This window comes from Leptodactylus fuscus, chromosome 1, assembly GCF_031893055.1.
Source record: "Leptodactylus fuscus isolate aLepFus1 chromosome 1, aLepFus1.hap2, whole genome shotgun sequence".
NCBI classification, from domain to species: domain Eukaryota; kingdom Metazoa; phylum Chordata; class Amphibia; order Anura; family Leptodactylidae; genus Leptodactylus; species Leptodactylus fuscus.
Genome location: NC_134265.1, coordinates 80520599 through 80544787, shown reverse-complemented (window position 1 = coordinate 80544787; position 24189 = coordinate 80520599). Strand labels below are relative to the sequence as shown.

The following is a 24189-nucleotide window of genomic DNA, read 5'->3' as shown; positions in this document are numbered from 1 at the left end:
TACATTTTCACCATTAAATGAATTAATGGTGAAAACTGGAATCAATTTACATATGGTTTCGCCAATTTTCAGCTGTGGTTTGGAAATCTGACAGACCTCTGCTTTTACCCTCATGCATGGATCTAGGTGACAGGTGCTGCTCAGCTTCCTTTCAGCCTCCTAATGTCCTCAAAACTAAGATGGGATAAGCGGGGTAATTTTTTATAACGGGCATTTTTAAAGTCAGTTTTTGAGTGTTGCTGTAAATTGTACAAAATGTATTAAATGATCTTTAATATATTTGGCCCATCTATACGTATAACACTTTTTATGCAACCCCTTTAGGGGTAGTTCACACGGGGGACAGCATGGCGCATTTTGGTCCTGATTGTGACGCGGGAAGCTGCGTCACAATAGGGTCAAAATGCGCCTGCAACAACTGTCGTGGCTTCCCCCTCTGGAGTAGGCTGAAATGTATGGACCCAGTACGGAGGGTTCTGCCGCAAGGTGTACGCCGGGGCTGAATCAGCCACGGAATCTGCCTGAAAAAAAGGCAGCTCGCTTCTTTTTTTCCGTGAGCAGAAACATGCCGCTCACGGAAAAAAGTAAGCTAGCAGTCTACATAGACCTCTATTGTGAGAGGGTGGATTATGATTTGGATTCAGCGCCAAAATCCGCCCCTCTTGCCCCGTGTGAACGAGCCGTTACTGTAGAGAGATTGTGACAATTTGAATTTTTTAAAAACTGGAATTTGAAATTATTTAACATAGAGACAGCGAGAAAGGCTAACTATGGCCAATTTCCCTTTCCCACACACATTTCAGAAGTGAAGTGAGTTGGTTAAACATTTCTGAATAAATAGGCTTATAAAGTCACAAAACCCTACTTTGTGACTTCCTTACAGTGAGGATTGAGAATTTCCCCCATTTTTTTAAGTCCTATAAACTACGTAGCCTCACTGCCCTGGTTAAATTATTAACCACATATGCAATGAGGAACAAGGCAAAACCTAGACGTACCCCTACCTTATCTATCATACTAGCTACACTCACAAAAAAAATCAATTTGATTTGTTTGACATAACCTTTCTTGTGTAAAGTGATGGATGTATATTGGCCAGTCTTTTATGAAGGCTATGTCCACCATTGTAACCAATGGGTTTTTAGTCTCAAAAACTCTAAAATAAAGCAATACTGTAAAAGGATTTATATGGGGAAAAGGAAGGGGGGGTAAAAGTTTTATTACTATTGTACACCCAGATCCCCCTAAGGGCTAGTTCACACTGAGTTTTTTGGCAGCAGATTTTGACACGGAATTCACATCAAAATCCGCTGCCAAAAACGTCTCCCATTGACTTCAATGGGAGCCGCTCGCTTCTTTTTTTTTCTGCTAGCTAGTAGTGGAAAAAAGAAGCGACATGCCCTATCTTGCCACAGATTCCGCGGCTGAATCAGCCATGACGTCTGTGGCTCGAGACACGCTCCAGGGTCTTCATTTGGGCCTACACAGGAGCGGGCTTCTGCAGCGGAATGCCGAAGCTGCAGCAGCATTCTTTTTTTTTTTTTTTTTTTAATGTAGATTGTGAGCCCCATATAGAGCTCACAATGTACATTTTTCCCTATCAGTATGTCTTTTTTTTTGGAATATGGGATGGAAATCCATGCAAACACGGGGAGAACATACAAACTCCTTGCAGATGGTTTTTTGCCCTTGGCGGGATTTGAACACCAGGACTCCAGCGCTGCAAGGCTGCAGTGCTAACCACTGAGCCACCGTGTGGCCCCAGCTGCAGCAGCATTCTGTCTCTGCACGCAGCGCGGAATATTCACCCAGCGGAATAGATTTCCGCGACCTTTTACTCTGTGTGAACATACCCTTTGGTTAGCCTTGTTTATTACTTTTGCAGCGACTGGAATTCTCTTTCCTCTGCAGCCTCTCCAACTCTCTGTTATATGACCAAGTCCATTTTACTAAATAGAGTTGCTGGAGAGTCAATGATGTCACAGAGTCAGAGCAAATGCAAGAGCAACCGCTGCTTCCCCCTGAAAATAATAAATGGTGCTCTGGGGGATCAGGATGTACATTAGTAATAAAGCTTATCCAGTGAAGGCAATGCACTGACCTGCTAAGCTTTATTACTCCACAGACAGCCCCTTTCATGAAATGTTTCTACTATTTTGATGAATACAAATGTGGAGTGTACTAAGACTGTAACATTCTCAATAATGTGCCTATATGATTGTAGACTACAAACAACTTCTGCATAGTTTATCCTGCATTGCCGCAAAATTACGGGCACAAAACGCGGCGTATACGCTCGTAACTCCCATTGAAATCAATAGGATCATTTTGAGCGTGCAAAATGCTGACATGCATATACGTACCAGCTTGCGCTCCATTTTAAATCGTGTGAACGCACCCTTAGAAATAGCAGTAAAGTGTGGAGGGGGGGGGGAACAGTTCTTCACAGGGCTGTATTGTTTTACAGTGTAGCTGTGGAGGAATATACACACGGGGCAGTCTATCTGTGTTTGAGACTAGAGAGAAAACAGAGCACCCTCAGCACAGCCTGCAGGTGGAGAGGGGTGAGGCTGGGAATCACACATTCCTCAGCATCAGTGCCTGCCACGACAAGGAAGAAGATATCAAGGTTGCAGAATGGGAAAGCAGTACATGATATTGTGCCAATACATGAGAGCTAGTAAAGAAATCGTCACTCTGGACACAGACTTCACAGGCAGCGTGCATTATTAGGAGAGACACATCCACATGAGGAAAGCGGGTTCCAAACTATATATCAGGGGTCTGAAAATAATTACCTTCACTCACCCAGAAATACATGCACATCCTGAATTATGCAGAGCTGTACTGTGGGAACCAGGCCCACCATGTCACTTATACAGCAGGTAATAATAACTGTTGTTATCGGCGTTTACCAAATATTCCAACTAATATATTTAAAACTGAATTGGACCATATTTTGGATGAGGCCTGCACCATTAGTGTTATTAGTGAGGAAATTAAATTGGGTTTGACTATTGATTTTCCAGTTGTCCCCACATTCTATCTTCCGAAGATCCACAAGGACAGTGCTATGCCTCCGGGTAGGCCTATTGTATCGGGCATGGGCAGCCTGTGTAAGGGAGCTTGTAAATTTATTAACTATTACCTCCAGGGCATACCATTGTATGTCCGCGATACATTGGACATGCTTCGGCACTTGGATGGTTTACATCTGGAGGGGAATACATTTATGGTCACCTGCGACGTCGAGTCCTTGTATACTTCCATCTGCCATGACCACAGAGTGCGAGTGTTGAAATTTTTCTTGACTATGTCTAATTTGGATCCATCATTGATTGACTTTATTCTGGAACTATTATCCTTTGTGTTGACACATAATTATTTTTTATTTAAGGACCGCCCCTTCCTGCAGCTCCAGGGAACGGCAATGGGGGCGTCTTGTGCGCCCTTATATGCTAATCTGTTCCTGTGGCTGTGGGAGAGGGAGGTGGTTCCTTATGTCCATGGTTTTGACGCCATACTCCAGTGGTCAAGGTACATTGATGATATTTTTTTCATCTGGCAGGGCTCGGTGTCGCGGCTTGACAATTTTTTGAATGACCTAAATAAAAACGATATGAACATCCATCTTACCTGGAGGTACAGCGCTGTCCAAGTTGAATTTTTGGATCTTTTGATTTCTTGTGACTCCAATGGTGACATTTCAACAAATATTTTTAGGAAAGAAACAGCTACCAATGCCCTCCTCCACGCAACTTCCTCTCATTATCATAAGATTGTGGAAGCAATCCCAACTGGCCAATTTTTACGAGCAAGACGTATCTGCTCTAAAGAGTCTGACTTTGAAGGGCAGGCAACTGATTTCATCAAAAGGTTCCGTGATAGAGGCTATAAGAGGAGAGATATAAGGAAGGGATATCTCCGTGCAAAGAACTCTTCACCGGAATTCCCTTCTGGTGAGTAAAAAAGAGCAGATGTATGTAAATGGTGGGGGTGAATCAACTCAACAGCTTCGTTTCATCACTACCTATAATGCCAGATGGCATGAAATCTGCAAGACACTGCAAAATCATTGGTCAGTTTTTCTGACTGATTGTGACTTAGCCAGTTTCTTACCAAAATCGCCCAGTATCACCTGGAGATGGTCCTGCAATTTGCGAGACATTTTAGTTGACAGCCACTGTGGTGAAACCTAGTGACCTTTTTGGTTCAAAAGGGCCAAAATGGGGTTTTACCCCTGTGGGGGTTGCTCCATGTGTCCTTACATGGTTAGATCAATGGATTTCTCTGACTCCTCAGCTAATAACATTTATAAGTTTAAACACAATATCACTTGTAATTCGAGTGCAGTCATTTATTATGCCACGTGTCCGTGTAACTTAATATATATGTTAGCATGACTACCAGAGCATTGAAAACCTACATATCAGAGCACGTGAGCAAGATTAGATCAGCAAATTCTGATTACGAGAGATTACAACCAATTCCCAGACACTTCAAAGATCATCACAATTGTAACTCGACTGGACTTAGAATCCGGGGTATTGATCTTGTCCATCTTGGTTCACGAAGAGGTGACCTTAAAAAGGCAAACCAAATGGATAGTTACCTTGAATACTGCATCACCTCATGGATTAATGAATCTGTTAACTTTGGTGGGTTTTTTTTTATAATAGATTCCAGGCTTTTTTCTAATTTTTCTTTTATATTAGCAGTGGTGTAGCCTTTTTCTTTCTTTTTTTCTGTTTCTGTATATTTATATTCTGGTCTTGTTTTATTATATGTACTAATATCTGTTTATTTTGTTAGATAGTTTATATATTCCCTCGTGTATGACTCCATCTGAACTATTCCGTATGTGGGTATCGCATCATGGTTGAAATCGACCTGGAATGAGCTTCATCGTCTATTAGCATAATGAGAATCACACAAGATTCTTTATTATTATTTGTATTTTGTATTTATCTATTTTTTATTTTTATATTTGTTCATTAATTTTTATATTTTCATTCATGATATATTTATTCCCTTTTTGGTGCACATAATATACTATATTTTTTTTCACATTTATTTCTTACAGAAGACCTTTTTACAAATTGTATTGGTATACACTTTCACTTGTCACTAGTATATTGTATTTCGTAGTCTACACATCATGTTTGGTTTTCACTAACTGTGGCTATTTTTTGCCGTCTTAATATTTCACCCTCTTACGCTAGGTTCACAACTGCGTTCGGGTCTCCGGGTCCTCCACCGCAAAACCGGTTTTTTTAATCCGGACAGAGTACTGCATGTCCGACTCTGTGTCCGGATTAAAAAACCCGGTTTTGCGGCGGAGAGCATAAAACGCTCACCGCCGCTCACAGCCGGACATCTTTGTCCGGACAGCATTGGGGACGCCCCCAGTGCTGTTTGGACGCTGGGGACCGCCCCCAGTGCTGCAAGAGAAATCATTTGCATACCGACAAAAAACGGGATATCTACGGAACGGCAGCGCGGAGAAATCATCTAAAGGTAGGAAAAATTCACTAAATACTAAAAATATAATTTTATCCTACACTGACTGCAACTCACTGAAACATCAAATGACAAGTGCCCTTAGAAGTCTGAGAGGCGCTGACAACATGCAGCAGCTGCCAGTTAATGGATTCACATCAGTGCTGGTAAATACTTCCCTATAATCCTTCTAATATTATAAATGTGAAATTTTGTGTGTTTGGATGTTTGTTCCTTAATCACGCAAAAACGGCTGAACGGATTTGAATAAAGTTTGGCACACAGATAGTTTGTAACCTCGATTAATACATACCGTATATACTAGAGTATAAGCTGTGAAACACATACACATTAGGTATCCCTGTGTCTGAAAGTGCCCAGTCTACTGAATATAGGGGATCTGCAAGGGTTAATAGGAGCACTGCAGATACCCTATATTCAGCCAGGCTGAATTCCAAGTGGGGGAAAAAAACCTCAGTCCTCAAGCTCAGGGAAGGGGCAGACAGACAACCAAAACACCCCCCCCCTTTCCCGGAACCTACTGCACCCAAAAACTCCAACCATTTTAATTTTGGAAATTTTCCAGTAGCTGCTGCATCCCCCCCCCCCCCAACCAGGCTTATACTCGAGGCAATAAGTTTTCCCATTTTTTGTAGTAAAATTAGGGGTCCCAGCTTATATTTGGGTCGGCTTATACTTGAGTATATACGGTAGGTTACTTTTTATCCCGGTAAATGACATGGCTGCACAATTGTTATGAATTTATGTTCACATACTATGTTACACTGTCCTTGCAGCAGCTTATATCAGGTTCTGATAAAGCCAGGGCTGTTATCTCTCTATGTAAACACTCAGCTAACCCCGAGTCCATTGTGTACATGCATTTGCATATTATCTGATCTGCTCCAGGCAGTGCTGATACACTGGATGGGAAAACACCTTCACTCCAAATTGGAAGTTTGCCACTTTTAAACATGACGGGAAAAAGAAAATCTAATTTGTTGCAAAATTCTAAAACAACGACAGCTATGAAGGTAGCCAGAAGTCACAGAGTTCTCCTCAACCGGAACTCAGGGAGATCATCGACGCCAACAACACACTCATTATATGGCGTCCCAGCGAGCTGCTGAGATGCCCGAACAATCACAGACATGGCGCGAGGAGCAAGTTCAGCAGCAGGACAGCTTAAGAGCTGCTGAAATGCTGGAGCAGGCAAACCATCGACGCCAGCAATTTGTTGAATATAGGTGGATCATCGATACCAACAAGACGCAGACGAAGTCGCGGGCAGAGGCTAGTGTCTTATATGGTGCTGCTTTTGAGCGAGTAAGAGAGTGTAAGAACACAGGCTCATGGCTTTTTTTTTTTTTTTTATTAGTATATGTGCGGTCGATGTAAAACATCATAATAACCAGTCTTCAACCACTCGCTCACAGAAAATAAAAAAGTGGACATGAAAGCAGCAAGGAAAAACTAAATATATTCTAGCTGTAACTGTCACATATAAACAGTTATGTTTCTTATTGACATTATATGACCTATAGTCAGTATACTGAATAACCAGAAAAGTAAAAGGAGAAGTGCCGTGGTTTCTTTAGCCATGTGAACAAGAAGGAAAACAACTCATCCTGACATCATAAGCAAAAGTTCATTTTCTATTTCTTGATTCCTGTAAACAGACCAAATGTGAACAAAGCACTCAAAAGCGGATGCCAACGTGGCCAAACTACCAAAACAACCACTCCAACCAGCCCTGGCGTAAGAGTTGCAGTTTTACCACATTATAGACCACTGATCACACTGTAACATATGTACTGTGGGGCAAACATTTGTGCCAAAATGGCTGGTGTAAGTTACAGAAATAAGTTGGCTACTATTACAAAAATTGTAAGGTTCTAAAGTTTTGACAATCAACGACAAACCAAATAGATATGGCACGATGAATTACGGCAAATGGACTTAAATTTTATTTATTTTTTTAAATGCAGAGATGTTAGCAGTGCCTTTTCTGCTTTCTTTTATTTATCTTTTGCTGCTCATAGAATGCTGTTAAAATGTGGGTAGAGCACGAATAGTTAAAGAGGACATTCCACCGCTTTCAAAAACTTTGCAAAAAAAATAAAACTTTTCTTGGAGTCATCATACTCTGACACCTATAACTTTTTATATTTAATTGTACAAGATACATTGTATAAGGGATTGTTTCATTCAAAAATCATATTTTTCACTAACCTAACGTTGGAATAGCCTTTATAAAGGCAATTCTAGTTGTACCTTTGTTTTTCTCTTTGCTGTGTCATCTGCAGCATCTATATTCTGCAAAATCCCGCGCATGCGCCGTCAGGTCTGAAGCTGCTGATGACGCAGCAAAGAGGAGGCAGACTGTCAGAGCTCATCATTGTAGGGGATGTGGAGAAACGAGCCAGGAGGAGAGAAGGAACACTAAAGGTTATAACCCTGCGGTGCTCAGAGCACAGGGGGAATAATATAACAGCAAAAAACAATGTTATGCAGAAATGGCTGCCTGCGTAAGAAAAACAAAGGCTAGGATAGCCTTTATAAAGGCTATAGCAATGTGGGGTTAGTGAAAAATGTGATTTTTAAATAATAGACTCCCCTTAATGTACAGTGAAGGAAATAAGTATTTGATCCCTTGCTGATTTTGTAAGTTTGCTCTTTGACAAAGACATGAACAGTCTATAACTTTAAGGGTAGGTTAATTTTAATTTACAGAAGAGGGATTGACATATCCACCATAGGAATATAAGACGTCACTTTTATTTATACTATTAAAAACACCCAAATTGTGTAAAAACCATCCACACCATAAGCTAATGTTGCCTCTAGTGAGATAAATGAGAAGGGGGAGGGGACCTATTTGTCACCGCTGACAGTATAGCGGTGGACAGATCACCAACCACTAATCTAATGAACAGCAGTTTTTACTGCTATTTGTTGTGAGATTGCTGAGGATCAGACCCCTGATGATTCTTTGGTAATAGAGATGAAACATGTAGGGTCAGCAATTTTAGTTATGTGGTGAATCAGACTCTTACCTAGTGTCTGAACAGGTACCTGGCCGTCAGAACCTCCCCTCTCTGTTGGCGTGGCGTTAGGCCAGTAACCTCAGACGGGTGGGGGACTCTCCTGCCGAGCCCAGTGAACATAGGTCCTGTTTTATCAGACACATGTGGAGTTTATGACCACCAATATGTGGAGAGGGAGATAGAATACGTGACTGAGGGTCAGTGCAATGACAAATAGGTCCCCTCCCCCCTTCTCATTTATCTCACTAGAGGCAACATTAGCTTATGGTGTGGATGGTTTTTACACAATTTGGGTGTTTTTAATAGTATAAATTAAAGTGACGTTTTATTTTCCTATGGTGGATATGTCAATCCCTCTTCTGTGAAATAGGTTTGATAGGAATAATAAAATAGTTTTTTCAGCAGAGAATTAGGTTACTTTTAAAAGTGAGAGATAAAATATCAAAAATAAAATCCAGAAGATCACATTGTATAAATTTAATAATTTATTTGCATTTTGCATAGAGAAATAAGTATTTAATCCCTAAGGCAAACAAGACTTAACACTTGGTGGCTAAAACCCTTGTTGGCGCGCACAGCAGTCAGACGGTTTTTGTACTTGGTGATGAGGTTTGCGCACACGTCAGGAGACATTTTGGTCCCATCCTCTTTACAGATCATCTCTAAATCATTAAGATTTTGAGGCTGTTGCTTGGCAACTCTGAGCTTCAGCTCCCTCCATAAGTTTTCTATGGGATTAAGGTCTGGAGACTGGTTAGGTCACTCCATAACCTTAATGTGCTTCTTTTTGAGCCAATCCTTTATTGCCTTGTATATATGTTTTGGGTCACTGTCCTGATGGAAGACCCAGCCACGACCCATTAATGTCCTGGCGGAGGGAAGGAGGTTGTCACTCAGGATTTTACGGTACATGGCTCCATCCATTCTTCCATTGATGCAGTGAAATAGTCCTGTGCCCTTAGCAGAGAAACACCCCCAACACTTAATGTTTCCACCTCCATGCTTGACAGTTGGGACGGTGTTCTTTGGGTTATAGGCAGCATTTCTCTTCCTCCAAACATGGCGAGTTGAGTTAATGCCAAAGAGCTCAATTTTTGTCTCATTTGACCACAGCACCTTCTCCCAATCACTCTCAGAATCATCCAGGTGTTCATTGGCAAACTTCAGATGGGCCTGCACATGCGCCTTCTTGAGCAGGGGGATCTTGCGGGCACTGCAGGATTTTAAGCCATTGCAGTGTAATGAGTTACCAATGGTTTTCTTGGCGAATGTGGTCCCAGATGCTTTGAGATCATTAACAAGTTCCCTCTGTGTTTTAGGCTGATCGCTCACCTTCCTCATGATCAAAGATACCCCACAAGATGAGATTTTGTATGGAGCCCCAGATCGATTACTTCCATTTTATTACTATTGCACCAGCAGTTGTCTCCTCACCCAGCATCTTATGGTTTTGTAGCCTGTTCCAGCCTTGTGCTGGTCTGTGATTTTGTCCCTAACATCCTCAGGCAGGGTTCACACTACTGTTGGATTCCATTATGAAGGTATCAATTTAAAAAAAAACAAAAAACAAACGGACACCTATCATAACAGACATTAACTGATGTTAATGTGTCCAGTTTTTTTTTTTTTAACTGATCCATTTAATGGATCAGTTAAAAAAACAGACACATTAGTATCAGTTAAGGAGCGTTCATACTACGGTCGGTGTCCGACAGCAAGTATCTGCTGCTAATGTCCGTGAAAAATCTTGTGCGGACATTAGCATCGGACACTAGCTGTGTCCGTGACATTTTGCATTGATTTAAATGGACATCGGGTGCGTTCCTTTACTGTCCGTGGGTGTCCTTAACTGTCCGTTCACAAGGATGTCAACTTTTCAAGCGGACAGCAAAACCCTACATGTGCAAAATACAATTCAATTTATAAAATTTGTACAATGTGATATTCTGTTCATGTCTTTGTCAGTCACAAACTTACAAAATCAGCAACGGATCAAATACTTCTTTCCTTCACTGTACGACAGATAGGCCTTTACTAGTGTGACCCTAAAGTCAGTGCTTCCTACATATTTCCCATTCTTGTTGAAGACACTCTTAGGTTTCACCCAAAAAAAGAGCAGCAAAATCTGCAAAAATTTTTTTTTTAAAAAGTCAGCTTTTCTGCAATGTGGGACCTTAGCCTTGCTTTGGAACAATGCATTAGTAAACAGTCTAAAGATTCTAGTATGTCATGTACTAAAGACTTGTTGCTGAATACTTATCTATTCTTCTACCCCCAGTGATCTGATGTCAGCAATATCCACTGTCCAGTACATACCGTATTTTTCGGACTATAAGACGCACTTTTTTCCCCAAAAAATTTGGGGGGAAAAGAAGGGTGCGTCTTATATTCCGAATGTGGCGCCTGGCACCCGCTGTAATAGAGAGACGGATGCCGGCAAGGGATAGATGCAGGGGCCGGGGCCTGAGACATCGCTGCACTCCTCTGCCCTGCATGAAGCCAGCAGCGGGAGGAGTGATGCTATTCCGCTCCTCCATCCCCCCGCCGCTGGCTTCATGCAGGGCAGAGGAGCGCAGCGATGTCTCAGGCCCCGGCACCTGTGCCAGCGTCTATCCCTCGCTGGCAACCGCCTCTCTAGTACAGCGGATGCCGGGTCAGTATCAGCGGCCCCTTCTCCCCCGGGGCCGGTCCCCACCGGCCCCGTACCTGTGAAGTTGCAGGCCGGCTCCTGCGCGGCGACATCGCAGGAGCCGACCTGTTCGGGTGACAGCCGGGATCCTAATGAGGCTCCCAGGCCTGTCACTGCTGTATTAGTATTGCGGCTGGTCTCTATGACCAGCCGTAATACTAATATACAGAATGGCCCATAGACGGCAATACTATTGCCGTCTATGGGACTTGCAATCAAGTGACCGCAGGTTCAAGCCCCCGGGGGGGAATAAAATAGTAAAAAAAAAAAAAAAAACCTTAAAAAATATATAATAAAAATATGAAATAAATAAAAGTTCTAAATCACTCCTTTCCCTAGAATATATATATAACAGTAGAAAAAACACTATGTGTCCCCGTACAGCTGCAGGGTCACCTGTCAATGTGGCCTTGCAGCTGTTGCAAAACTACAACTCCCATATATTAAATATTTTACCATTTTTTGCTTCAAATTTTTTTTTCCCTATTTTCCTCCTCTAAAACCTTATAGTCCAGTGCGTCTTATAGTCCGAAAAATACGGTACTCCCTAAGCAATGTCCTACTGGTCACAATAAACTGGTCACTAGGTAAAGATGCTTTTACAGAGGCCAGGGCGCTAGTAGCAGGGTGCTGGACACCAGTGTACTTGGGGTCTGACCATAGATTTGCAGTATTGTTCCAGAAAAGTGATTATATAGCTCCTTCTTACAGCAGCTCAGGCATTCCTTGCGTCTGTGTCTCTCACACAGTAAGAAGCTGAGGCGTTCCCTGGAGTTATTGCTCAGTGGTAAATATAGACTGGAGACGTCTCCTGCATGTTTTATATTACAGGACAGGTTGTGTAGATATAGAGTGTTATGTCCTTACGTATCTCAGCAGTGGTCATGCAGCGTTGTTTACATCATATTTCTGCATTTCACTGTAGTTTCTTAATATTTTGCCCATAACACCATTTAGAAATTGCCTCATCTGTCACTATATGGAACAGAACATGTATTACAGATACTCTAGATGCAAGGGCCAGGGTCACATAGAGGAATTTAGAGAAGAATCTAAAGTGATGTTATGCTTTAAATTCCTTTCCAAACACTGTCCCTGTACGTCCCTCACCAAAACTGGGGGATTGCAGGAGATAGTAGAGCATTGTACTTGGCTTCTATGTGACAGTACATAGATACATGGAGTGACAGTGTGTGTGAGAACACCACTTCATTCAGATGGAGAGGCTTGGAACCCCATTCTTTGTGCCTGGTGGGGTCCCAGTGGTCAGACCACGACCATCCTCTATGAGCCAAAATTCTCCGCTACAATTAGTGCAGGTAATCAGTATACAGCCTGCAGTCACAAGATGATATTCTTTGTAGTTCTGGATAGATAAATAAGTGCATAATTATTACCACAAAATGTCACAATTTTTTGCACAAATCGGTGGTTAGTGCCCCCTTCACTATTGGCCCCTCCAGATTTATCATTTACAGCAGAAATCTGGCGTAAATGAAGTGGGAAATGTAGGCAAAAATACAAGTTGGTGTACATTACCCCTCCCAGTTCTGGCTGGTGGAGGATGTCCCCCCCCCCTACATCGGCCCCAGTGTAGTTGGACTCACCTTGCCACGCTCCCCCCGGCGCTCTCTCCGCTCGCTCACTGCACATAGGTGTCGGGCGGCTGGCTGCGTGTGGCATATATGAGGCAGAGCGAGGCGTCAGGTTGCTATGACAGGCGTGCGCTTGTATTGCAGCCTAGGCAGGTAGACCCCCCCCCCTCCCCAAACTGACATGGGCAAACACCTTTGCCAATTTTCAACATGCCTGGAAAAAGAAAATCTAATTTGTCGCAAACAACGAGAGCTATGAAGGTAGCCAGAAGTTACAGAGCTCTCCTCCACAGAGCTGAGGGGGATCATTGAAGCTAACAATACACTCATTATATGGGATCGCAGCGAGCTGCTGACATGCTGGAACAATCACGGGCACAGCTCGAGAAATGAATTCAGCAGCAGGCCAGTTTGACAGCTGCCGAAATTCCGGAGCAGGCGGATCATCAACACCAACAACACGCTCATTATGACGTTCCAGCGAACTGCTGAGATGCCGGAACAATCACAGGCACAGTACAAGGACCAAGTTCAGTGGCAGGCCAGCTTGAGAGCTGCCAAAACGCCGGAGCATGAGGGCAGAGGCTAGTATATAATAATGCAACCATTCACTGACAGCAGACTGAGATCTTGATAAGTCTATTGCAATGCTGCAGACCACCTTAAAGGGTTAACCTACATTCACACAACTTTGGGTTAAAACAGCTATAAAAAAAAAAAAAAATAGCATTTTTCACATCCATTCTGCACCGAGTGGCCGTTTTCACAGATCCTTCATACATTACAGTGAAAATGGACAAAAATAGAGAGTGACTTATACTTGTAAGGTCCGAGACACGGCACAGTCAAAATATGGGTCACGTGACTAACCCCCATTCACTGACACCGAGTGTAATGCAGACATGTGACGTCCGTTATATACAGTCATGGTATATCACTAGGATACACCCCCCACCCAGAGAACATGGAGGGGTTACAGTCTTGATGTAGCGCTGCGTTTCCTTCAGTTTTTCCTATTCATGGTGGGTTTTTGCCACTGTAATTTTTTCTAACTTTAATCCGATTAGACAGGTTTCCCGTTACTACAATAAATATATTGACTCCTACATAACTGATGTACATCACCCAGCTTTCCCAGGCCCCTGAATGGTAGGCACGCTCAGCTCTCACATTTAATTCCAGACTTTCTTATAATTCAAGTTTTTTCATTCTTATTTTTTCACTATTATTATTTCATGTTTTGCAGGACACATTGCATATTCTGGTGTTCTATTATTATAACAAGACGCAAGCAGTGCACATTCATAGTCGCATCAGTGTGAATAGAGCAGTAAGGCAGTGGACCGCTGTCAGTCACCCTCAGCCTACTGACAACCATACTAGTCAGTGCTGCCTAGAAAACCCTGAGTCAGGGATGAAGCTACGGGACTCGGCGTCCTCCCTACCGTGTATCCTCTCTCCATATCGCTCTCCTCATACCGAAACGACGGTATGTACACCTCCATGGTGCCGAGCTCCGGGGGCGGCCAATGGAATGTCTGCCTGTGACGTCACACAGGGAGCTGACTCCGTAGATTCCAGCGCTGACATGGTTAAGGAGGATCACATGATCCAACAGGACGAGGCGGGGCGTATTCCTAATGCAACCCTATGGAGGATGGATGCCGGCGGAGATGAGTTAAATATAAACACGTGATTAGGCAGGAAAAGGCGGGGATTAGTCCATAGCGAAGTTGTAGGGAGAGAGAACTGGAAGAAGCCGCAGAAAGATGATAGTAGATGGGTGCGAATGGAGAGCAGACATCGGCTCAACCGGAATTTAACTGGAATCACACGGCTTAAACACTGACCCCACAGCTCTGGAGGAGGGGCCGTGACAGGGGCAGCATGTACACCTATTAACCCCTTACATAGTCTGTCCTGTGGAAAGAATATGGCACTGCAAAGGTTAAGGCCCCACGTTGCGAAAACGCCGCGTTTTATATTACCTTCATAGTTCCCACGGAGTAAACGGGCGTGTATTTTGGCGTGTAATTTTACACGTGTAAAGTAAGACTCCCATTGACTTCAATGACTTTTTTTTTTACACGTGTAAAAAAAACCACGCCAAAATACACATCAAAATAAACGTGTAAAATGTCATTGAAGTCAATGGGAGTCTTATTTTACACATGTAAAATTACACGCCAGTTTACTCCGTGTGAACTAAGTGGCTGGGATTCTGGCTAACGCCATACACACATTACAGAAAGATATCTAGAGCAGAAATTTGGTCATTCCAAAAATTGCCGCACTATTGAAAATCGCAACATGTCAATTATACCTATAGAAATGCTGATAGGTTCCATATATGTATAATAGAGGCAGAAAGTCCACAGGGGAAACCCATGAACTTTCCATGAAAAGCGCGGCAGGAAAAACCGTGATACATTTCCGCCGCGGTTTTCCAGCAGTGATTTTTTGCTGCAGCCTGCTATGTGGGCCCTTTTCCTTGGCCTCCATATTGACTCACACATCCCACCAGTGCACAGACCAGAGGTTCCTGCACAAAGTTGAGAGGAATTTGAGGCAGCTATCTGCTTTGGATTTCTGTTTATTTTCCGCTCTCTTCATTAACGTTCTGCTGTGACTTTCCGCCACTGAGCATGCTCAGATGAATGGATCTACATCAGCGGGGAAGTCTCAAGTTGCGACAGAATGCCAATGATAAGAGTGGAAAATAAACAGGAATCCAAGACTGATGTCCGCCACAATTCATCTTCATTTTAAGTTATGTGAGCATATCCTTTGCTGTATAGTCAGTGGCTGAGAGGGAACCTCTGCCCTATGTTCTGGGGCGAAGGTCAACATGGAGGCTAAAAGTTAGTTTTAGGGTAATGCCTCATTCACATCTGTGTTTGGTAATGCGTTCGGGGAGTCTGCATGGGGACCTACCGAACGCACTGACAAGCTGTGTTCAGTGAAAGCACACGGACCCCTTAGACTAAAATGGGGTCCGTGTGCTTTCCGCGTGCTGCCTGCACGAATAATGCAGACATGAAAATAGATCACAAAGTACTTTTCTGTCCGAATGTTCGCACAGAGAGCACATGGACCCCATTATAGTCTATGGGATCTGTGTCCTTTCAATGAACACCACTTGCCAGTACGTTCAGAGGGTTCCCATGCGAACTCCCCAAACGGATTACCAAACGCAGATGTGAACCAGGCATAAGGCCTGGTTCGCATTTGGCGAATCCGTTTGAAATCGGTATTTAACATCTTCAAAAACTGATTTCAAACTGTCCAGATCAAAAGTTTGACATGCAGGACTTTGTGTCCGGTTAAAAGAAAACAGTTTCACCACGGACGCCAGAAGACACAGACGGACACTGACTACCGGGTTTCCGTCTCCTGTCAGCAGAAGACAGAAACCCACAAAGCGGAGACCGGGCGCAGATGTGAACCCGCCCTAATCAGTTTTCCATAGACCTCAATGTTAAAACAAAACTGATTGCTTGCTGTCTGTCTGGAATCCTTACTTTCAGTACGGAGACAAAATTCTGCAAGATCTACTTTTCTCTCCGCACAAAAAAACTGAAAGCAGATGGAATGGCACAAATTGATTACTTTTAAAACCCATTGAAATGAATGGATTTTCATCCAGACCGTTTGAAATCAATTTGTCAATATGTCAAATACTGATTATGAATGGAATGGCCGAACGCAGATGTGAACCAGGCATAAGGCCCCAAGTCAGGCCTCGTTCACATCTGCATCGGTAATCTGTTCGGGGGATTCCGCATAGGGATCCCTCGAACGGACTACCGAACGCATTGACAAGTGGTGTGCAGTGAAAGCACACAGACCCCATAGACTATAATGGGGTCCGTGTGCTCTCTGTGTGGAACATGCGGACAGAAAAGTAGATCGTGATCTACTTTCATGTCTGCATGATTCGTGCGGGCAGCGCGCGGAAAGCACATGGACCCCATTATAGTCTATGGGGTCCTGTGCGTTCATTGCACACTGCTTGCCAGTCCGTTCGGGGGGGTCCCCATGCGGACTCCCTGAATGGATGACCAAACGCAGATGTGAACCAGGCATCAGGAGTGGATTAGAACTTCCTTTATATGTTCCATTGCTTTTCAAGCCACTCTTGACTTTGACTTAAAAAAACGCAGCAAAATATGCAACAAAAATTGCAATGTTTCTGCAGTGTGGACCTTAGCCTAAAGGAGTTTGCCCATGAACACTGGATTTTGTTGTGTTTTCTGCATTGGAATCAGCATTAAATAAGAGCTTGCTACTCCCACCCATTGTTTCCTGAGGGAAACCACAATGAATTGACATGCTCTTTCTTGCTACATCTTGCAAACTGTAGCCAATTGCTTCTAATTTCTGCCCAAGGTTCTACAGTAAAAATATCAGACATCCCATGTGTATTTGTGTATTACCACTATGTGGACATACCCTTGGACTGAGTTGTTCCAGCAGTATTATAATATTAGGAATAAAAATACTGAGTTGTACCTGTATTGTTATTTCCTCTGTAGGTTCATATGGGTAGCAGACATGTGATTTCTAAATCTATCCACATGAAGTTGCCAGTATTTCTTCCACATTCATCCAAGAAGTGCAGACGGTCCTGCACCATCCGGTCTACCAACCATTACTGGATACTTCTAAATACTTCAACCCCTCGGTGTCTGGTTTTAACACATTTTCACCAATAGCTGTGAGGGGGGAGTCTGACCAAAACGGCTTCTGCTATGTGTCAGAATGGGGTTCCTGTGTTCCCTTTTCCTTCTAAAGTATATGGTAGTGGTAGGCAACCTGCAATACTCCAGCTGTTGTATATTTATAACTTCCAGCATGCATATTTCCTCTGCTGTTCTTGGAACTCCCAAAGTAGAGAATATAGTATGTTGGGAGTTATAGTGTAATAGCAGCTGGGATGCCAAAGGTTGAGGGGTATGGGGCACATAGAGCTCCAACTCTGGAAATTGGTAGGTGTCCCAGTGGTCAGTTCTCTAGTAATGTCATGGTTTCCTGGGGGTTTCAAGGTGGCATGTGAAATGCACTATGCAATTTGTTTATGGGAGGAAGGAGAGGTTGCAAATATAATAATACAATTAATTAACACAAGTAATATCCTGTTATAACCCCTTTAGGCTAAGGCCACACGGGCCGTAATCGCAGCGCTAAAGCGGTTCTTTCCGCAGCGCTTTCAACAGAAAGTTTGCGGAGTTTTCCTCCGTGGACTTTCTGTTACAATTATATCTTTGGGAAAGCCGCCGGCGTTTACGTAGATATAATTGACATGCTACGCTTTGCAAAGCCGCAACGGCTTTACAAATCGCAGCGTGTCCGCAAAGTGGGCATGGGATTCACATGAATCCCATCCCCTTTGCTTGCACTGTAAAACGCTGTGATTTTTCCCGCAGCGTCTCTGCTGCGGGCAAATCGGGGCATTTACTGTCAGGATACGGAGTCGCCGCGGTCTCCTTGCTGCGCGGCGTCTCCCTGGGAGACGTGTTAGGAGTTCTATTGGGTGTGCTTAGGTCATTAAGGGTTAATCTTTTCCTTGCTCTCAGTCTCCATGCCATTAGCCATCAGGTGTGTTCTCTGCTGCTATTTAAACCCCACCCAGGCATGGATCCTTGCCAGCCATTCACTTTGTGTTTCCTGGTCCCCCTGCTCAGTCTGATTCCCTGTCTGTTTGTATTCCATATGTTTCTTGGTTTTTAGACCCGGCTTGTATTTTTGACTATTCCTTGTCTTTTGATTCGGTACCTTTATTATTATCTCCTGGCTCGACCTCTTGCTCGTCTGACCTCGCCTTCTCTTCTGTGTCTTGCTGGGACTTGTGGTCCTCCCTGGTTCCATGCTGTTTAGTCTTTTGTTTTGCATTGTATTTACACTGTGCTTTCTGTTTAGGTGTGACCCCGTGACTCCAGTCCCTAGGACTTTCAGGGCCTCCTCTTCCCTTATCCTAGCCGCCGGGATAGAAGCGTAAGGAGTCGTGGTAGGCGCACTTCAATTAGGAAGTGCATTGGTCTGCCTCATCTCAGATATTACAGCATAGTCATAGCTGCAGGGCCTACGACCCCTTTTGTCATTAGTTGCACAGTGTTGCTTTCCCAGCTGTGTCACTTTGCACTGCCTGACCCTGACTCCAATCCTTACATTTACGTCCCGTTGGAGCCCCGGCCTTAAAGGATTTATCTAATAAAGCAAAAATGGGAGGACCTTCCTCCTTCTAATGGACAGTTATTATTCTAGTTATCCTGAATATCAGGCCAGGGAGTGGTCTTGTGATTAAAGGGGTATTCCCACGTCGCATACTCACCAGTCTTCACTGCTGTAAAATCTTCTTTCTTCCTGGTTTCTTGCATCATTTGGTGGGTGGGGTTTCACATGCAACCTGCTGTTTAGCTCCTCCCCCAAATTAGTATGTAGCTCCGCCCACCTCATAGGCTGAAGGGCCTGTGATGTCATCAAAGGTCCTTAAACAACACTATATGCACAATATTGGACTATGAAGTACAGGCAGCATTAACTCCATTCTGTGTTACATACAAAGACTGCCTATCTCTGCAATAATGAACACAATTGAATTAGCTAGCCTGATAACTGGGAGAACAGAAGACGTTCAGAAATGAAAGCAGCTTCTCTCCCCTATCTGAGTGCTGGACCTAGGTCACGTGGTGTAGACACAGGAATAGCTAGATACACAGGCTCGCTCCCGTGCACTTAGCCCCTCCCCCCCCCCCCCCTGAGAGCAGCAGATACATCACTTGACTTTTGAGCAGATAAGTCAGGGCTGTGTCAACAATGAATTGAATGAAGTAAGATCGTGGACAAACAAAGCAGTTTTGCTGAAGCAATGTATTTAGGAAAAGTCTTACATCCACATTATCAAGCAGTATAGATAGGATCCTTGTGATGGGACAACCCCTTTAAATTAGTCCTCTTTAGTGGTCCCTTTAGCAGGGAGAATATGCTATGTGACTTCATTGACTGTGTTTGTTAGTTATCCACTTCCTTTTGGTCCTCAGCTGTGTCAAGTGACCTACATTTTTATCCTTATGGGAGCATTCATAAATGTCTTATAGGTTGACTGAAACCACCTGCCTCTCATTAGCATACCAGTGTTTCCTATCCCTATGGGGCATGGCAGAGAGGTGTAGTATGCCTGGAGAGGTCAGAGATCCTCTTTAAACTCCTCATTACACACTCGTGCCTTTCCCTTGCTCATTACTTAATTTTTTCCCTTATTTTAAAAGGGGTTGTTCCACAATGTACATCTTTTAAAATCTATCTACAGAATAATTGATAAATGTTTGATCGCTGAGTGTCACTCACAAGTCCTAGAATAGAAAATGGTGGGTTCCCGAGCACTCTGTTCTTCCTCACTGCATGGCTAAATGGTGCAACTATCAGGCATACACTGTGTCTATTTAAGTTTTAGACAGTGCAAACTAAGACTAAATGACCTTAAAGGGGTTGTCCAGGGATTACTTATGATGTCCCTGGGAGTTGTGATGTGGCAGTATTAGACACTAGCATACTTTAAATGTAACCGTTCAGTGAGTTGAAATGGACTTGACCTGGTCTGGGGAACACTGCTTCCGATCACATGACCCGAGAGTTGTGACATGGCTGGAACTCCCAGGTCCATCCTTGATTCCCAGATCAGGTAAGGGCAGGTTCACAACTGCGCCCCAGTCTCCGCTTTTAGGTTTCAGTCTTCTGCCAACAGGAGACGAAAACCCAGCAGACAGTGTCCGCCCGTGAGCGTTTTGTGGTCACAGTGTAATCATTTTTTTTTTAACCGGACACAAAGTCCTGCATGTCTGACTTTGTGTCCGGTTAAAATAAAATCGGTTTTGCCACGGAGACCACAAACCGCTCATGGCCGGACACTTTGCAAAACCATTCAAATGAATGGTGTTGAAAACTGACTGCCGGTTTCCATCATCTGTCCAGTTTCTCGAGCAGAAGATGGAAACCTGAAAGCGGAGACCGGGGCGCAGATGTGAACCCGCCCTAAGTCAACTTCAACTCCTAGGACAAACCTTTAAATTGTGCTACATTTATCAGTGACTGTGTAGCCAAATTTTCCACCTCCTGTAAGTTACAACTTAGATCACAGCCACACCTCTATTTCAGAACAGTAATAGGTGTCTAAAAAGTATCCAACATGCTTCATACATTAGGTGCACGTCATGTTAATTTTTTGCGCAAATTATGCCAGAATTCAGGCGCAGTTTGCTTAGGCTGGGTTCACATCTGCGTTGGAGTTCTTCACTGAGGACTTTTCGCTCCGTTGGTTTCAATATAACAAAAAAAAAAAAAAAGACCCGGCGGATCCCATTATAGCCTATGGGGTCGTGGCTAACTGCAGTTTTAGAGGACAGACCTGAACGATGGATAACCCACTACAAGTATGAACTTAGATTTTGGAAACCCACTCCCACAACCCCATAAACAATGAATGGATCAGTAGGGTTCATGCCTGACAGCCCTCCATTCAGACTCTACACTGGGAGCAATGGAAGGAGGCCCTTAAAGATCAAACATTTATCAATGTTCAGTGTAACCTTGTAATATCCACCACCACCATCTTATGATATTGAGAATATAAGGGTTTTTTTCTACTTATAAGAAGTGTATTTATTTGAGCTCCTCCTGGATATGCCACTTCATCCATCTTCACCATGCATGTTCCATTCCTTTGGATGCTGAACTAATGGACAGCCATTTTTTTCCAGTCAGATTTCTGGCAGGATGCGAGATTACATCTTACCTGGCTGTAACAGGTGTTTATAAGGGAGTCAGTAGATGAGATGTCAACTCTTCTTATAGGACTCCTCACATCTTCCCAACCCACGCTGGATCCTGACAGTAATATTAGGTGACTGAATAACACTTGGCAGCTTCTAGATAGAACATGGGTAGGTGATTCACATCTGATAATGCACAAAGGAGTAACTACTTCTGTAATCTTCCAAGGCAATGGGCATTAGTCCAGCTCAGTTACTACGCACCTTGGGGTGTGTTTGATAGGACCTCTTTGATGAAACATGATGTATTTGTGGTTACCGTGTGAATTGTCTAGTAATCTAGAATAATATAGTGTACATGCAGAGAGAAGACCTGTTCTAAATATGAGGACTTGTGATTTGGTGTGTGTTATGAAATCCTGTATCTTTAAACTAATAAAGTATAAAATACATTTATCACCTTTCCATAGCACAGGTCCATCCACTAGAACAGGGTCCCAAATTATAGGTTTGTTGTGAGAAGAAAGATGTAGCAGAGGCCAAGGATGTGCCTGGACCACTCCAATGTAGTGTATAGGAGTTGGTTGTGAGAACACGTTATATGGGGTTACATGTTAGTATTTTTTTGTTTAATGTAATGTGACCAGTGGTGTAACTAGGAATGGTGTAGCCCCCATGGCGAACTTTTGACCTGGGCCTCCCCGCCATGACCGACACCAAAGACCCCGACTGACCGCCTTTCCCGCATCCTGCGCGCTCAATTATGCCCCATAGTGGCCCCTGCACACACTATTATTGCCCCATTGTGGCCCCTGCACACACTATTATTGCCCCATAGTGGTGCCTGCACACAGTATTATGCCCTATAGTGGCCCCTGTATACAGTATTATGCCCAATTGTGACCCCTGCACACAGTATTATGCCCTATAGTGGCCCCTGTATACAGTATTATGCCCAATTGTGACCCCTGCACACAGTATTATGCCCCATAGTGGCCCTTGCACATAGTATTATGCCCCATAGTGACCCCTGCACACAGTATTATACCCCATAGTGGACACCCATGAGCAATTATTATACTCTGTTACTTACCTGTCCCCGGTTCCGCTGCAGTCCTCGGTGGTGTCAAACATCTTCAATGACGTCTAGGACATTGCATGACCCGTGTTGCAGGCCCTGGTCATGTGACATCAGGGACATCACAGAAGTAGGCTTGAAGCCTGCCCGGAGAGGTAAGTAACACTGATTTTTTATGTTCTCTTACCTCTCCCAGCCCTCCGGATCATTATATTCGGGTTTCTGAAAAGACCCCTGAGTATAATAATAGTGTTTGTGGGGCCCGTGGCATCACTTACCGATCCCGGCCGCTGCCAGGATCAGTACGTAAATAGAGCCCGTTACCGGCTGGAGTTACTAAAGTAGTTATTAAGAAAAAAAAAAAAATGCAGTGGTAGCGGATGTCGCCGGCCCCCTAATGTCCCTGGCCCTGTGGCAGCTGCTACCCCTGCTACCCCGGTAGTTATGCCACTGAGTGTGACACTAAACTTTTTTAAACTTTTGACTTTCTGGCAGAATTTAAGGCCTTAATAAATATTGTAATATATTTTATTTAGCTCCTTTCAGTAGAATCATTTGCTGAAATCCAGTTCTGTCCTTTCTGTATTTGCCTTGTTTCTCTTGCTGTCTTCTTACTGGGATGGGGGTGTACGGTCTGTAATCAAGCAGGAAAACTAAATCACTTTAAACAGTTATAGCTCAGCCATTATAAAACATAGATCAGTGCTTTTGGTGTCATTTGTCAGATAGCTGCAGTTCTGTATTATTCCTAGTGATCTAATCTGTTAAGGACATGAGGGATTGGGAGCACCTGCATATAAATATGTCAATCCCAACTGTGTTAACTGATATCTCATATCTTATCTTTCATACGTCAACAAAACTCCTGTTCTATCTTTTATAACAGCCGAGATATAACTAATCACCCCTGACTGAGCCAGAATCTGTTAATATAGTATATAATGTTTTTTAATGTCACAAATTCTACCAAAATATGAAAATTTTAAAAGTTTAATTGTGCTTTAAACAGTCAGACAGATAAACATTTGCATAAACTAATTCAGATGGTTTTATGGCATCTACTAGCAGTTACTCGTGACTTCGTCTGCTGGTTGGCGGTGGCGCTGAACCGCTTATATTTCTTGTGCCCCCCCATCTCTGCCCCCAGTTTCTTGTCCCCCACCTCTGCCCCCAGTTTCTTGTCCTCCCCATCTCTGCCTCCAGTTTCTTGTCCCCCCCATCTCTGCCCCCAGTTTCATGTCCCCCCCTTCATCTGCCCCCAGTTTCTTGACCCCCATCTCTGCCTCCAGTTTCTTGTCCCCCCATCTCTGCCTCCAGTTTCTTGTCCCCCCATCTCTGCCTCCAGTTTCTTGTCCCCCCATCTCTGCCTCTAGTTTCTTGTCCCCCCGTCTCTGCCCCCAGTTTCATGTCCCCCTTCATCTGCCCCTAGTTTCTTGTCCCCATCTCTGCCCCCAGTTTCTTGTCCCCCCATCTCTGCCCCCAGTTTCTTGTACCCCCATCTCTGCCCCCAGTT

The 24189-nt window shown here is 43.7% G+C and overlaps 1 protein-coding gene across 1 annotated transcript in view; it reads right to left on the bottom strand.

Moving 5' to 3' along the window:
* Positions 1-14450, bottom strand: part of SNX24 (sorting nexin 24) — a 91554-nt gene extending 77104 nt beyond the window's left edge. The window contains exon 1 of the mRNA XM_075272526.1: positions 14276-14450. Coding sequence (XP_075128627.1) covers positions 14276-14335 — 60 coding nt within the window. The 5' untranslated portion in view covers positions 14336-14450. The remainder of the gene's footprint in view (positions 1-14275) is intronic.
* Between the last annotated feature and the right edge of the window lie 9739 nt (positions 14451-24189).